Here is a 14,888-nt window from a genome sequence, read left to right as displayed (position 1 = left end):
TGTCATCTGTTCAACTGCCCAGCCAGATCCACTCGACTCAGATCCAGATCCTTGTGGATGCACCCCATCTTAGTCGCAGAGTTCCTGGGTCTTGACACTCAACAGAATTAAGCAAACAAACTGCTACAACAACAGCATTATATTCCCCACATGACTTCCTCCTTTCTTCCAAACCGGATTTCTCCACAGGATTTTCGTCGTCTTAGCGACCGTTTTGCTGTTCCACAGTGCTAAATAAGCTCTCTGTCGCCTAGCTTTGGTCCATCCGTGTAACATGATCTTTCAGACGGCAATACTAGGGTTCCGTCAGTCCAAGACTGTATGTATTGACATGTATCCGATCGTAAATCCCGTCCATTCCTCTCAGATTTCTTTCGTCGCATCGATTATACCGCTATGGTATGAACAGTTACTATCCTCTATCCATTCTCCCATCGCCTCACACTTACTCTGTATATCTATAGGTCGGATATGTAGAAGAGTCACCTGTGCCAATACCACATGTTCTCTGAACTTGTTGCACTTCTTCTCTCTCACAGTCCACCAAACTACTGAGGCGTAACTAAGTATTGGTTTAAACCCGCTGCTGTAGAGCCAGTGGATTATCCTGGGATTCAGGTCCCATTTCGAGCCTACGACCCGTTTGCATAGTGCCCAACATCTGTGAGCCTTCTCGGTACGCTCCGCAATGTAACACTTCTAATTCAACACACCTGTTGCACTTTTTCTCTCTCGCAGTCCACCAAACTACTGAGGCGTAACTAAGTATTGGTTTAATCCCGCTGCTGTAGAGCCAGTGGATTATCCTCGGATTCAGGTTCCATTTCGAGTCAATGTAGACGGTCTACATAGTGCCCAACATCTGTGAGCCTTTTCGGAACGCTACTCAATGTGACACTTTCAATTCAGTTTCCTGCCCAAGATCACTCCTAAGTAATTGACCTAGTCAGATATCGAAATAGTTTCGTTGAGGAACCGTTGTGCTCATATTGGCCCACCTTCGTCTTCCTCGTGAACAGGAATATTTCAGTCTTCTCTGGGTTAACATTGAGACCCCTGGGTCTAGGCCACGTATGCCATATGCAAGACCCTTTCGGCTCTTCTGTATAGCTGCTTCGGATTCTTAACTCCAAGAAGTATTATAGGTCTGTAAGCCTTTGGTGTCGCGGAACTTGCCGGGCTTGGGTATAAATACCACACTTGCCTCCTGCCAGTCTTTCGGAGGATATGCAAGTCTCAGGCACTCTGTCAAAACAATATTGGCCAGATGTGGCGCCAGATAGTCTCCCTCTTTCTGTAGTAACGCCGGAAATATTCCATCAGGTCCGGGTGAGCTAAATGGTCTAAAGCTCCTCAAGAATTCCTTCACTATATATTTCGTAATTATAAACCTTCTATCAAGATCGTTATTCCATGATTCCGGTGTCTCGGTGAGTCCCGTCGCATCCTGTGGAAAATGGGTTTTCATCAAAAGCCTCAAGACGTCCTCCGTTGTTTCTGCTCTCACTCACTAAACTTTTTTATCTTGGCGAAGTCGTACTGTTCGCAGAAAAGCTTCCAAAAGGCACGTTTTCCGCTCTAATAATCTCATTCATCCCTTGAGCCGTTTGTAATACACATCCCAAATTACTTCCGATTTTTTACGACGTGCTCTGTTATAAAGTCTGCGGACCTCTTTTCCAATATTGCAAATCTCCCCGGTCATCCAGAGTTTTTCTTGGATTGATTTCCTTTCTTGAAGAGGAAAATTATCTTCGACAGACTCCACTAGTGCAGTCGTAAACCTGTTGGCATTGCCCAAGCCTTCTTCTGAGTACATTTTATGAATGTTGGTACTATCCAACGAAATGTGGGAGTTCGCATCCCACCGTTTTTGTACCTCATATCATGTCTGTTTTGTTTTGCTGACCAGCCGTTGAAACAAGCATTATTACCCATTAACCTATCCCATCTCTCCTTGATTTCAAGGTTCTTAAATCTCGAGCATCTGTAGAGTGGATGCCATGCCTGACAACCAAGAACATATTTGTCATCTGCTCCACAGCAATCGGTATCTTCTCCCCTCGGGACTCTTTCCTTCTTTGGGTTCCATCCGAAACCTTTACTCCCGAACTTTACATTTTTCATTCCTTTGAAAGAATTTCTGGCTTGCCTTCAAGAATACTGCATTTGGCCAAGAAACTCCATGAGACTATTCGACTTTGAAATCTCACACGATTTTCCTTAGTGCTGCTCAAACTGGATACTTAAATACTCATCCAGTTTTCTTTGCAACACGTCACACAAGAACTTCTCACACTTTGCTGGTTTTAAATATCGATAGGCTTCTAACACTGACTTCAAATATAACGATGCACAGTGGGAGAAAATCGAAAAAAACTAATAAAAAATATGCTATGTGAGAACGGGTAGAAATATCTCTTTGAAATTTGGAATGGTTTGGGCTACAGTGTAAGCGAGTTTGTGTGCAAAATAAGGTTATCCGGGTGCCTCTTGGCAGGGTCGCATTTGGTTGACTTGCCCAATATAGTATTTCACCCTTCCTGGGTCTACCCAGCACTTACGCCTAATGTGGATGCAGGGATGTTCATGTAGGACTCCCTTAAGGAATAGAATACTTCCGTCAACTCATCGTACGGAAAATCTTTTATATACTGCATAAATACCGTCAGCTAGCTTGTAGCCTTCACTACATCCAGTGACATCCTTTTACCCTTCAAACCTTCTATCTAGGTTTCCAGCTTGTCCAAGACATTGGAATTTTCCAATAAGATCGAACAAGACTTTTTCCTAACATCAGTAGGCATCTCCAGTCGCATTTGGTTGACTTGCCCAATATATTGGGTTGCCCAAAAAGTAATTGCGGATTTTTTAAAAGAAAGTACTGTGTTGCCCAAAAAGTAATTGCGGACTTTTTAAAAGAAAGTAAATGCATTTTTAATAAAACTTAGAATGAACTTTAATCAAATAAACTTTTTTACACGTGTTTTCTAAAGCAAGCTAAAAGTAACAGCTGATAACTGACAGAAGAAAGAATGCAATTACAGAGTCACAAGCTGTGAAAAAATTTGTCAACGCCGACTATATGAAAAATCCGCAATTACTTTTTGGGCAACTAAATGCATTTTTAATAAAACTTAGAATGAACTTTAATCAAATATACTTTTTTTTCTAAAGCAAGCTAAAAGTAACAGCTGATAACTGACAGAAGAAAGAATGCAATTACAGAGTCACAAGCTGTGAAAAAATTTGTCAACGCCGACTATATGAAAAATCCGCAATTACTTTTTGGGCAACCCAATAGTATTCCATCCTTCCTGGGTCTGCCCAGCACATACGTCTAATGTGGACACAGGGATGTTCATTCCCTCAGAATAGAACAAGCCAGTGTCACCTGTTTCCTTCCTGAGCTCCATCGTTCGAGTTTGCTCAGATGTGTAACTCAAAGATAATTTTCCTACCATTTTCCCCCATCCTGGCCTCATGAATCGGATATTCTGCCTTCTTCTAAGGCTATTGCAGTTGTTGCTGAAATGCTATTATTAATCTTTAAGCTATTCTTAAACCTATAGTACAGATTCTCAAATTTTGTTATAGAATCCCGCGACCTTTTGCATTGCAAACGTCGGCGGCCTGAGCTATCTATCTGTGTTCTCAAACTCAACTCAATCAACAGTTTGAAACACGCTTGCATCAATACCAACTCCGACTCCCCTATGCTTACACCCACCTAAGCCAACTTGTTGTACAAGCCTACTAAGATCTTCTAATACTGTTTTTTTTTTCCTTTAACGGGAAAAAGGCAAAGAATACAAATGTAAAATAAACATTTACCGCTTCGTTTTTAATCACAGACCTTCAATTTTAGTTTTAATTTTTTTTTTAAATTTTTTTAATATTTCGTCAAAATTCTTTTTTACGACTCGTTTTGATTTGTTTTCACGATCTCATTTTCACTTCTTTTAATTTCCTTTCCAGTTTCCAATAACAATAATTTCCAATTCTTTTTTTTTGCGCGTTTTTAACTTGGGGTCACCACAATGTTTGCCCAATATACAAATTGCTTCAAATAATAACAGTGGTGTTGTTTCGCATCCAAAATCCAACTAATTCTTTGTTAATTAAAAACATACCTTAACACCTAATACAAACTGTACAATACTTCAAACATAAGGACAAATAAATACAATACACATAGCGTCTTTCCATAGTCATAGGGTATTCTAAACACAATCAACTAGGTACATGATAATATGAAATCTCTGCAACCTCAAGGGATAGAAGATCACTAAAAGATACTTGACAAAACTACTTGTCATTTGCTCCTTCTATATTAGTTTGCGTACACATGCTCACTTTACGATCTGTGCGGTTAGAAATTTTTCTTATTTTTTTTTTCTATATATACATACATTTAAATGCTTACATTTTTAAGCTTGGTCAAACTATGTATTGTAAAACTAACACACAGAACTTTACTGCTATCGATACCAATTTAGTCGTATAAAACTTTTGTGGAATTTAAATTCATTAATTTATTGTACACACGTATCAAAATATTTAACTTTTCTGTCGATTATCGTTAAAGGTGGCTGAATAGCAAAATATTGGGTTGCCCAAAAAGTAATTGCGGATTTTTCATATAGTCGGCGTTGACAAATTTTTTCACAGCTTGTGACTCTGTAATTGCAATCTTTCTTCTGTCAGTTATCAGCTGTTACTTTATGCTTGCTTTAGAAAAAAGCGTAAAAAAGTATATTTGATTAAAGTTCATTCTAAGTTTTATTAAAAATGCATTTACTTTCTTTTAAAAAATCCGCAATTACTTTTTGGGCAATCCAATAGTAAACTTTTCTGGTATCGCTTTTTAACTAAACGATTTTCGTTCCAACAGCTTATTGAATTCCACAACTGATACCTATCAAATTCCACTACAAGTTTGCAATAAGATTTTTTGAAAAATGCATTTTTCTTTTCTGAGTCGCATTTTTGGTAAATAAATTTTCGTAGGGAAACTGAGTGTATATTATGCAAGGCAACGCCCGACTTTTGGCTGCTTTTTTTTTCTTTTATATTAATGAGTAAATATTTCTTTTACAGAGGCTAGCAAAAAAGATGGAAGCAGATAATAATGGGGTGCTACCAAACTACATAATGAAGGTAATTATTTGATTGGTTTAAATATAAATTAATTCGTTACATTAGTATAATAAATAAATCAAAGTTTCACTTTACATTTAAATGAAGTCTTTTTTCCTATTGTCAAACGTTTTATATAAAGGCCGGTACTATATTCGGTTTTCGCGTTGAAACTCGTCAACTTGTTTTTTCACCTAGAGAAAATTTACGTTTCGGGACGCCCATTGAGTGCACAACCACATTCGCTGTGCAACAAGTCAGTTTCTTACGCAAAATAAGCGCGATCGCCAAACTTCTAATTGTAACTGAGTTTTTGATGCATTTACCCTGGGTGGAAAAAATAAAGTGTTTGTGGATGCATAAATAAGAAAGTATTTCTTAAATATAAATAAATATACTCGAAAGAAAAATATATCTTTATATATCTTTCACAACCAGCAACTTAATCAATCTGTACGAAATAAAAAGCTTTGTGAAAGAATGTGTTGTGCTTTCGGTCTGCAATTACAACAACAATATTTGGATAAAAGTGGAAGATGTTGACAAATGCTTTTGGAAAGTTACGCTTATGTAACTTATAATAGTGTAAATACTAACTATTTTTACAAATAAATGCTGAATTTGTCTCTTTTTAACTAACTTGTTTTGTGTTTCATTATTTGTTAGCTACGAAGGGGTGGGTTTTGGTTGTAATATACAATGACATACATGAATTTCAGTACAACCCAAACACTCACATTTGTGTGTACACATGCACGTAAGCAGCTGATAAATTGTTTGTTGCCGTATTAATTTTTTTATGTAAATGGTAACATTTTGAACAAAGAAACCTAAAAAAATCAAATATGGTAACCTCGTCAAACCATCGAAAGAACGATTTGCGGAAATTTTTCCACAAAAAAGAACATAGTACCAACCTTAAGAAGAAAAACTTACTTTAAAGAATAATGCTCATATTCACTAAATTTAATGCAGCTTTAAAGTAGCTTTCGTTCATAGAACTGTCAATTAAACCTACTTTAAAGCAGCATTAAGTTTTGTGATTACCGATGTAAGAAAATAAAGCAAATTCTTAGCCTAGTTTAACAACCATATTCACAAAGAATTAAATAGCCTAATAAATCGAAAAGATAAATTATTCTTTCTTCGTATTCAAAAAAGCACTTCTTTTAATCAACCAATTTTAAAATTTTAAAAGTTATTATTGGTTTTACCTTTATTGGTGCCAAACAATACAAATAAGCCTTTATAAGGGAATGCGATAAAATTAAAGTCAGGTTTATTATGTCCGATGCAGTTGCTTGCGAGCATAAGTGTACACTGAAAAAAAAAAAACTAAAAACTATGTTTAATTAAGAAATTTGTACATTCTATTAAAAAATTTGCTGAAATCGGACCTATAAAGGAAAATGTATTATTGATTAACTATTTTGCAATTTGGATTTATGACAAGCTTAAAAATCCAAATAAAGTGGTATTTATCTCAATAAACCATTTATTTAAAATCCACCATATCTTTTAAATAACGTTTTTACTGTTTTAATAAAAATAAATAATTGATATTTTTCATATAAATAATAATTATTTATTTCATTGGATAAATTTGCGAATAAAACATGAGATATATAGCTTAAAAATATTTATATTTTTTCTTAATGGTCCCAGGATTCTAAAACAAATAACAATTTTGCCATTTGGATTTATGACAAACTTAAAAATCAAAATAAATTGGTATTTAACTCAATAAACCATTTATTTAAAATCCACCATATCTTTTAAATAACGTTTTTACTGTTTTAATAAAAATAAATTATTGATTTTTTTCATATAAATAAAAATTTTTATATCACTGGATAAATTTGCGAATAAAAAATGAGATATATTGCAAAAAGATTTACATTTTTTTCATAACTGTCATGTAATTGTTCTAAAAAACAAAAAAATTTCGATTAAATTTTGGGCCCCTCTTTGTTGTTAACGACACCGTCTGTAAATGAAATAATGTATAATTTATATACATACATATTTAAAATGAATCGTAATTAATACCAATCTTAGCGTGCAATACCACGAAAACTTGATCCACATGTGTTATCTTTCATCCTCAGCTTCCAAGTCAATATAATCTTTATGTGAATATTAAAATAAGATATGATAATAATAATATGTATTTATAAATACCATATTTACTTTCTACAATGTCCTCCAATTTATTGCGTTTGGAATTTATTCATTCTATTTGTAAACATGCGCATTTTTCCGCATTATCAGAGATGGTCTGTATGTCGGTTTTTTAGGATTTCGACTGTCAAAATGTTATAAACGTCTAAAACGTCATATACTTGTATAAAACGTAGAAAAAGTAGTAAACGTCATAAACCTCAACAATGCTCCGCTACTTGTTAACTTTCGATATCATATCATTGTTTTAGATTTCTTGTTGTTGTTATAGCGCCTATTAAAATTTTTTCGAAATTTTAAATATTATACAAAATTTTTTATTTGAAATCTATTTATAATCAGCGCCTTTCGTAGCAGTTTGAGCACGCTACGTCCTTCACAAACGCCGCCAGTATGTATTAATAGGAGTTAGAGGGGTATTGGAATCCAATCCTAACGATTGGAACTCAAACGTTTTCAGTTATAGGAGCACGTTCTAACCTATGCAACTGTGTTGCCATATTCATAAATTCACAAAAGTTGAAAATATTTGTATGATTTCCTAATTATTTTTCAATTCTGTCAAAAATAAGTTTTTTTTTGTTAGGTTTATGACGTACGTATTATACGCCATATACGTCGAAATTTTCCGACAGGCTATCTCTGTGCATTACACTATTTAAACGCAACATTTTTCATAATAAATTTGTTTTACTAATAAAATTAAAATTACATTTTATTTAGAGATAAAAAACACACTTCTAATTTTCTTGATATTTTTTTATCTAGCCACGCTACTTTGTGCCTGTATGTGATAGAAGCTAGACATATATTTGATATATTCGTACTTCTTTTCGTGTTACATATGCGGGAAAGGGAACTAAATATAATATTGGTCAGTACACAATTTATACTCCTCACCTCCTATAGGCTTGGGTCGTCAGACTAAATAATAAGGAAGAGACGGATAAACCAGAGAGATGTACATTTCATCTCCAGTCTTTAAATAAAGGTGGCGTTTCCGACTTGAATTCAGACAGCGACAGTGTCAATGAAACAGTCATCGCTGCAGAATCGAGAGTTGAGGGCAGTGGGATGATGGCAGAAGTGAGCGATAGCTTTGCTAAGCTTGTAAGCAAACCGGGAAAGAGTTTCGGGGCACGACGAAGGAGACTGGAGAGTATGTACCGGCGGCGCAATTGGGCGAAAGTGCAGTATGCTGGAAGGAATAGAACTGATCTTCCAGACACTTCTACATAAGCTGGAAAAAGAATCAGATGTCCCGAAGAGCATAACACTGCTGAAGAAGATAAAGAGCTCTCCACTTTCAAGAACTCTGAGTAACCAAAACAGCCTAACGAACAGGGAACCGACGACGGATCCATCAACGACTTTCTCGAGATTGGGAAGTGGATAAAGATTATAATGCTGAACCATCAGACAGTGCAGTGTCAGAGAACTCAATGCTGTCTAATGCACAGGGAGCCGACTATGAGACCACAATATACTCTCAAGAAGCTATTTTACTCAAGATTTGGAAGACTAGTATAGGCAAAGTTCCCAATATTGGAACATCAGGCAGTGCAGGGAAGGTAGACTCAATACGACCTAACGAACAGGGACCCGATGATGAAACCAACCGAATTCCTCAAAATTCGGAAAACTAGGATATACGAAGATCCTTATATTAAAACATCAGGCTGTAGAGTGACGGGAAACTCAATGAAGCCTAAAGAACAAGAAACCCATCTAATGGAGGACCAATGATTGAGGTCATCGAGATAAACCTTCATCGGAGCAATACAGCTAGTTGCGCTCTGATAGAGAAAATCGGAAGGGGCAAGATTCGGCTGGTGAGGAAAGCAAAACAGATAGGAAATGAGGTACTAATAGGGTGCGATGCGAACTATCACCATATTTCGTGGGATAGTACTAACATTACTGAGCGGGGCTAAGCCCTGGCGTAATTCTTGAATACTAACGACCTAATAACACTTAATATTTGTGACACCGCTGCCTTTGTTTGTTTTAGATGTAACAATGTGTTCGGAAAATCTAATCTAATCTAATCTAATGAGGTTCAGGATTGGAGCGTCTCCATGGAGTATTCCTTCTCAGACCATCGATACATTAGGTTTAGAATAGCACGGCCAGCGCCGAATCCGATAAGCATCCGCAATAATTTGAAAACCAACTGCCCGAAATTCGGAAGACTACTCAGAAGAACCTTTGGGGAAGATAATTTTGATTGTCCAAGCATAGAAGATAATCACGACAATGTCAAAAGAATTACGACTGCACTAGTGGAGTCTTTCGAAGATAATTGCCCTCTTCGAGAAATGCCCTGGATAACCCGGGAGATTCGCAACATTGGGAAAGAGGTCAGCAGACTTTTAAACAGAGCACGTCGTAAAAAAAGCGGAAGTTAATTGTGATGTGTATTTCACACGGCTAAAGAAATACAATAAGATTATCAGAGCGGCAAAACGTGGCTTCTGGAAGCTTTTATGCGACTAGGTCGATAGCCTTAATGACGCCGTCAAGATGCAAAACTTTCTCAAAAACCCATGTCTAAACTGAATCGTTAGTAGACGACATGGGAGTGAGAGCAGAGGCAACGGAGAACATGTTGAGGCTTTTGATTAAAATGCATCTTCCACAGAATACGACGGGACTCATGGATATAGCGGAATCTTGGAATAATAAGGTTGATCGATGGTCTATCATAACGGTCAAGGAAGCCTTAAGGAGCTTCAAACGTTTAAGTCACCCTGACCTGATGGAATATTTCCGGCGTTGCTATAAAAGGAGGCCGTCTATCTGGCGCATCATCTGACCACTATTTTCAAAGCGCGCCTAGAACTTGCATGTACTCCGAAAGCCTGGCAGGAGGCAAGGGTAATGTTTATACCCAAACCCGACAAGTTACGCAACACCAAAGGCCTATAAACCTTACGTCCTGTCTACTCAAAACCATGGAACGCATTGTGGATACCATGATAAAGAATAGGACATCCAGCGAACTGCTTAACTACAAATAGCATGCCAATAAATAAAAACAGCAGGTGTCTCAGTGTTAACGCAGAGAAGACAGAAATATGCCTATTCACGAGGAAGACGGAGGTGGGGCAATTTGATGCACCAGGTCAAATACTTAGGAGTGATCTTGGATAGGAAACTTAATTTGAAGTTACACATTCAGGAGCGTACTGACAAGGCTCACATATGTTGGGCACTACGTAGCCATAGGCTCGAAATGGGCCCTGAATCCAAGGATAGTCCACTCGTGATCAGATCTATACTTACTTACACCTCAGTAGTTTGGTGGACTGCTACGGAGAAAAAGTGCAACATAAGGACCATATAACAGGTTCAGAGAACATGTTGTCTTGGCATAGGCTGAGCTATGAGGACCGCGATCATTATGGCACTGGAGACAATTCTATATATCCGACACATAGACATACAGATAAAATGTGAGGCAGCCCCTGTGGCTATGAGACTTAAGGCGATGGAAGATAGGGTTTAGAATGGGAGCAGCTCATACCATCGCGGTAAAATCGAGGCGACGATAGGAAACCTGGAAGGAAGCGAAGAGATTTCCCATCGGATACCTGAGACAACACTTGAGGACGAGTGCGAGACACTGCTGGCAGCGGTACAGTCTTGGACTGACGGAACCCCAGTATTGCCATCTGGAAGATCATGTTACACGGATGGACCAAAGCTAGGGGACAGAGTGAGCCTGGGGTCTACATTGAAAACCCAGATACTGAGATTTGTTTTAGACTGCCTGACCATAATACGGTCCCGCAGGGGGAGATACGGACGATCACGGAATGCGTGAGGTGCTGTGGTACTAACGCGAGGACGTTGAGTATGAACATCTTCACCGACTTGAAAATGGCCATAAGGGCAATAACAACCAGGAGAGTAAAGTCACAAACAGTCTTGCAGTGTAAGGAGCTTAAAGACTTCTCTGAGGATGGTACAATCCGCATCGTTTGGGTACGGGCCATAACGAAGTAAGGGGAATGAAATGGCAGACGATTTGGCAGTGAAGGCAGAGTACTGCCGTCGATAAACTTGGATAGCCCGAAGCCTTTCGGGTCGAACCAGTATGATTTAAGTGCGTGGGCGACAAATGCGTATGTAATACTATGGAACAGCGAAACAGTTGGTAAGCATTTCTTATGTCATAGTCCGGCTTTTCGCGGCTAACAGGCACCGGTGGGGACACGATACCAGACATGAACCATACGAGGGGAGTGGTATGGAAAACAATTAAGGATTTTGTACGTAGCGCGGAATTCCTTACTTAACATTTTCTTTTTCGATGTTACTTTTTAGTTTTTAGAGCGCACAACAAGCCGATTATTTGCTTAGAAATATGTCTATAGTGGCATGGGGAGGTTTAATATCTGCACCCTGTTTTCAATCTAACCTAACCTACAAAATGTGGACCCGTTTTCGATTTTGGACCATTAATTTTAAACCAAATATCGATTTAAAAAATCAGCTCTTCTTTTTGAAGTATTCTGTTCAGCTGTTTAAGCGGAATGGTGTCAAACTCCATATAGAAAAGTCTGTGACACGTTGGCGTCGTCTGTGACACGTACAGCTTATAAAAATAAAAGACATAGTCCAAAATCGGTCAATATCTTAATAGAGGCTCACATATATATATCGAGAAGAATAATTGAGCTCATAAAAGACGCCTTTTGTCCGGGTGTCGCTGCAACATCGAGCCGAGTTTTGATAAAGCAATTTCATGACCTTAGATGTCAAGCGAATGGACGTAGCCGCTAGTGCATTTCAATAATTTGTAATTATAATAAATAAGAATGCAGATACGCATTTACTACCCGATTTCCTTGTAACACATAGTTGTATTGAACCCGTGAACATTATAGTAAGAACCAAATATGGCCATATTTGAATGTAGCTACCATATAGACTGACTCCGATTTAAAACATTCAATTCACAAAACAACAACAACGGTGAAAAACGAACACATTACCAGCCATTATCCGGAATTTGTGAAATTTGGAACAGTGAAATGAATTCATCCCAGTTATAGTCAATAATGGACCTTATCCACTAAATCGCTGTAATTTGGAACATTCCCCACATCCGTGGGCGTGATGGTAAAAATAATATAATTATGTCGAGATCTCTCTTGACGTTGGCGAGGCACAGTTTTTCTACGGGCACATTCTTCGACTGACGGAAACCTGATAGTTCATGCTACGAGTACGAAACAAAGCTAGAAAAGAGAACGTGAATAGGCGCCTATAATGAAGACGTAGGAACCTAGTTCTGTTGCTACACCTGAAACTCGTCAGGCTCCAGTAGGTGAGCAAGCTCATTCCGTTTCATAGGACATATCACGGGAACATGATGGTCTTTGATTATAAGGCACCAATAATTCGCCGGCTGCATGAATTAACCTACAAATAAAAAATCCCCGAACACAAAATGAAACAAGTCCCGAAAAATTTTGGATTTATTTCATTTTGCAATAACAAAAACAAGTGAAATAAGATCCCACACATACGCATAACATTTAAACAAATATATTCATAAAACAATCAATCAAACTACTTTGAGCGTAGAATTTTTTTTACAATACAAAATATGTACTAAAATGTACAAAACAGTAAACATTTTCATTGTGTCTTTAAATTCTTGGCGGGTTATTACCTTATTGGCCAAAAAAAAAGCATAAGAAATAATAACCCTTAAACTAATATATTCATGAAATAATCAATCAAAATACTTCGAGCGTAGAAATTTTTTTTCGGAATACAAAAGATGTATTTAAATGTACAAAATAAAGCCGAATTTTTTCAAGCAACCCTTCTCATTATGTCTTGGTGACAAATTGTTGCTAATTTGAATTGCGATCACGGTGGTGCCTCAAATAATGCAATCCTGGGGTGAATTCTATTTACAACATTGGCAATTTTTATTCATTATTTGTTTATAAACAGCTTTCGGAATTGTTGCGAAAAACTTAAACAAAAAATCATAATTTTTTTAAACATAATTACATGAAATTTTTTGTACAAACTAAATCAGAGAATAAAAGAGCAACCGTCGAGTGGAGCGGACGTGTTTTCACTTCGCTCCTCAAAGGAAAATTTCCGTATATTGAAGTAGGTCTACCTATTACACAAAAAAATTAAAGCCTTTTGGAATAGGCTCAAAATGGACTGCAAAGACCCAACAGCTGCAGTGGTGGCATCAGACCGTAACATTTTGTATGCCTCTCCAATAATTGTAGGTGCCTTGGCACATGTAGTCCAGAGTAATGCTTCAACCACACAACAAGTCGTCGGACTTACTAATGAGGAAGAGACGGATGAACCAGAGGGATGCACAGCTAAGCCTCAGCCTTTATGCAAAGGTGGCGTTTCCGATACAGATTCAGATAGCGACAGTGTCAATGAAACAGTCATCGCAGCAGAATCGGGATATGAGGACAGCGCGATGACGGCAGTAGTTTGCGACTGCTTAACTCTAGCAAGAGGACCGAGAAAGCGATCCGGGGCACGACAAAGGAGACAGAAGAATTTGCAGCGGCAGCGCAATCGGGAGAAAGTGCAGAATGTTGGAGGGGATAAAACTGACATTCCAAGCAATTCTACGGAAGTTGGAAAGAGAATTAGATCTCCCGAGGAGCCTGACACTGCTAAAACCCTGAGATGAAAAAGAGCTCCCGCTTTCAAGTACTCCGAGAAGTGTGACGATCCACCCTGGTTCAATCCCCTCCGGAGTCGCTACCATCTGGCCCCGGCCGTGCTCAGTCCTGGGGCAGTAATTTTCCTTTGGAGACTAATTCGGATGCGTTCACATAATAGTAAAGTGTAAGGCAGCTATTGTGTGATGTGTGTGTTAGTGGTAGTTAGCTTGAGAACCCGGATTTATTGTATTAATAGTTAGCGAACAACATTATATGTAAGGTTGTTCCTCTGGAATTTTTACCCGCTGCTGACTTACCAATTCTCGTCAGCCCTCATTGTTCCCCTAATAAACTGCATTCACCTTTCGTGACATAATGATACCCTTTATAGTTTCATAATCAAAAACAAAACGTTTATATATAAAATAAGTCGTTAATTTATGTTTTGCGTAATTCAATGGTGTTTCGAGTTTAAATTAAAAATTCTTAATTATCTGTGAAAATACTTGATTTTAAATGTAAGATTGGTAAAAATTGGCAAATTAAACTAAAATTATGGATAATTATTCTATGGCGAATCATATAAAAATAAACAAATATGAAACGAAAATATGTGTATGTTTTGGACTTACCAAATTAATTCCCGCGTTGTCATCCGGCCATCCATCAGTGATGAAAAATGTGATGTAATTAACGTTTGTATTTTTCTGTCTTTTGCAAAGGAAATGTCTGTATGGATTTTTGGCACAGTTGCACTATTTTAATTACAGCTTCAAATGGTTGAACAAATTCCAGGTATTTTTAAAATTGGCACATTTGGGGATTTTTGACACATCCGGGTAAAAGCGTAATATAACTATTGAATGTTTGTTACTGCGTAGTTTTGTAAAGGAGCTCTTTAAA

General features: G+C 37.5%; 1 protein-coding gene and 1 long non-coding RNA gene across 4 annotated transcripts in view; one reads left to right on the top strand and one right to left on the bottom strand.

Annotated features, from left to right (window-relative positions):
• LOC106090829 (ankyrin repeat domain-containing protein 6) overlaps positions 1-14,888 on the top strand; it is a 124,565-nt gene that overhangs the window by 12,490 nt on the left and 97,187 nt on the right. For all 3 annotated transcript variants that reach the window (XM_059369263.1, XM_059369262.1, XM_059369261.1), the window contains exon 2: positions 5,101-5,160. In XM_059369263.1, the coding sequence (XP_059225246.1) occupies positions 5,116-5,160 (45 nt within the window). In that variant the 5' untranslated portion in view covers positions 5,101-5,115. The remainder of the gene's footprint in view (positions 1-5,100; positions 5,161-14,888) is intronic.
• LOC106090830 (uncharacterized) lies at positions 7,053-7,436 on the bottom strand. The gene is made up of 3 exons (XR_001221903.2): positions 7,330-7,436; positions 7,189-7,265; positions 7,053-7,126 (listed from the first exon to the last, which is right to left on the bottom strand). It is a non-coding gene; the product is annotated as an uncharacterized LOC106090830 (long non-coding RNA).

The sequence above is a fragment of the Stomoxys calcitrans genome, chromosome 5, assembly GCF_963082655.1.
Source record: "Stomoxys calcitrans chromosome 5, idStoCalc2.1, whole genome shotgun sequence".
NCBI lineage: Eukaryota > Metazoa > Arthropoda > Insecta > Diptera > Muscidae > Stomoxys > Stomoxys calcitrans.
The sequence above is the reverse complement of the archived record's forward strand: the minus strand, read 5'-3'. Positions and strand labels throughout refer to the sequence as shown.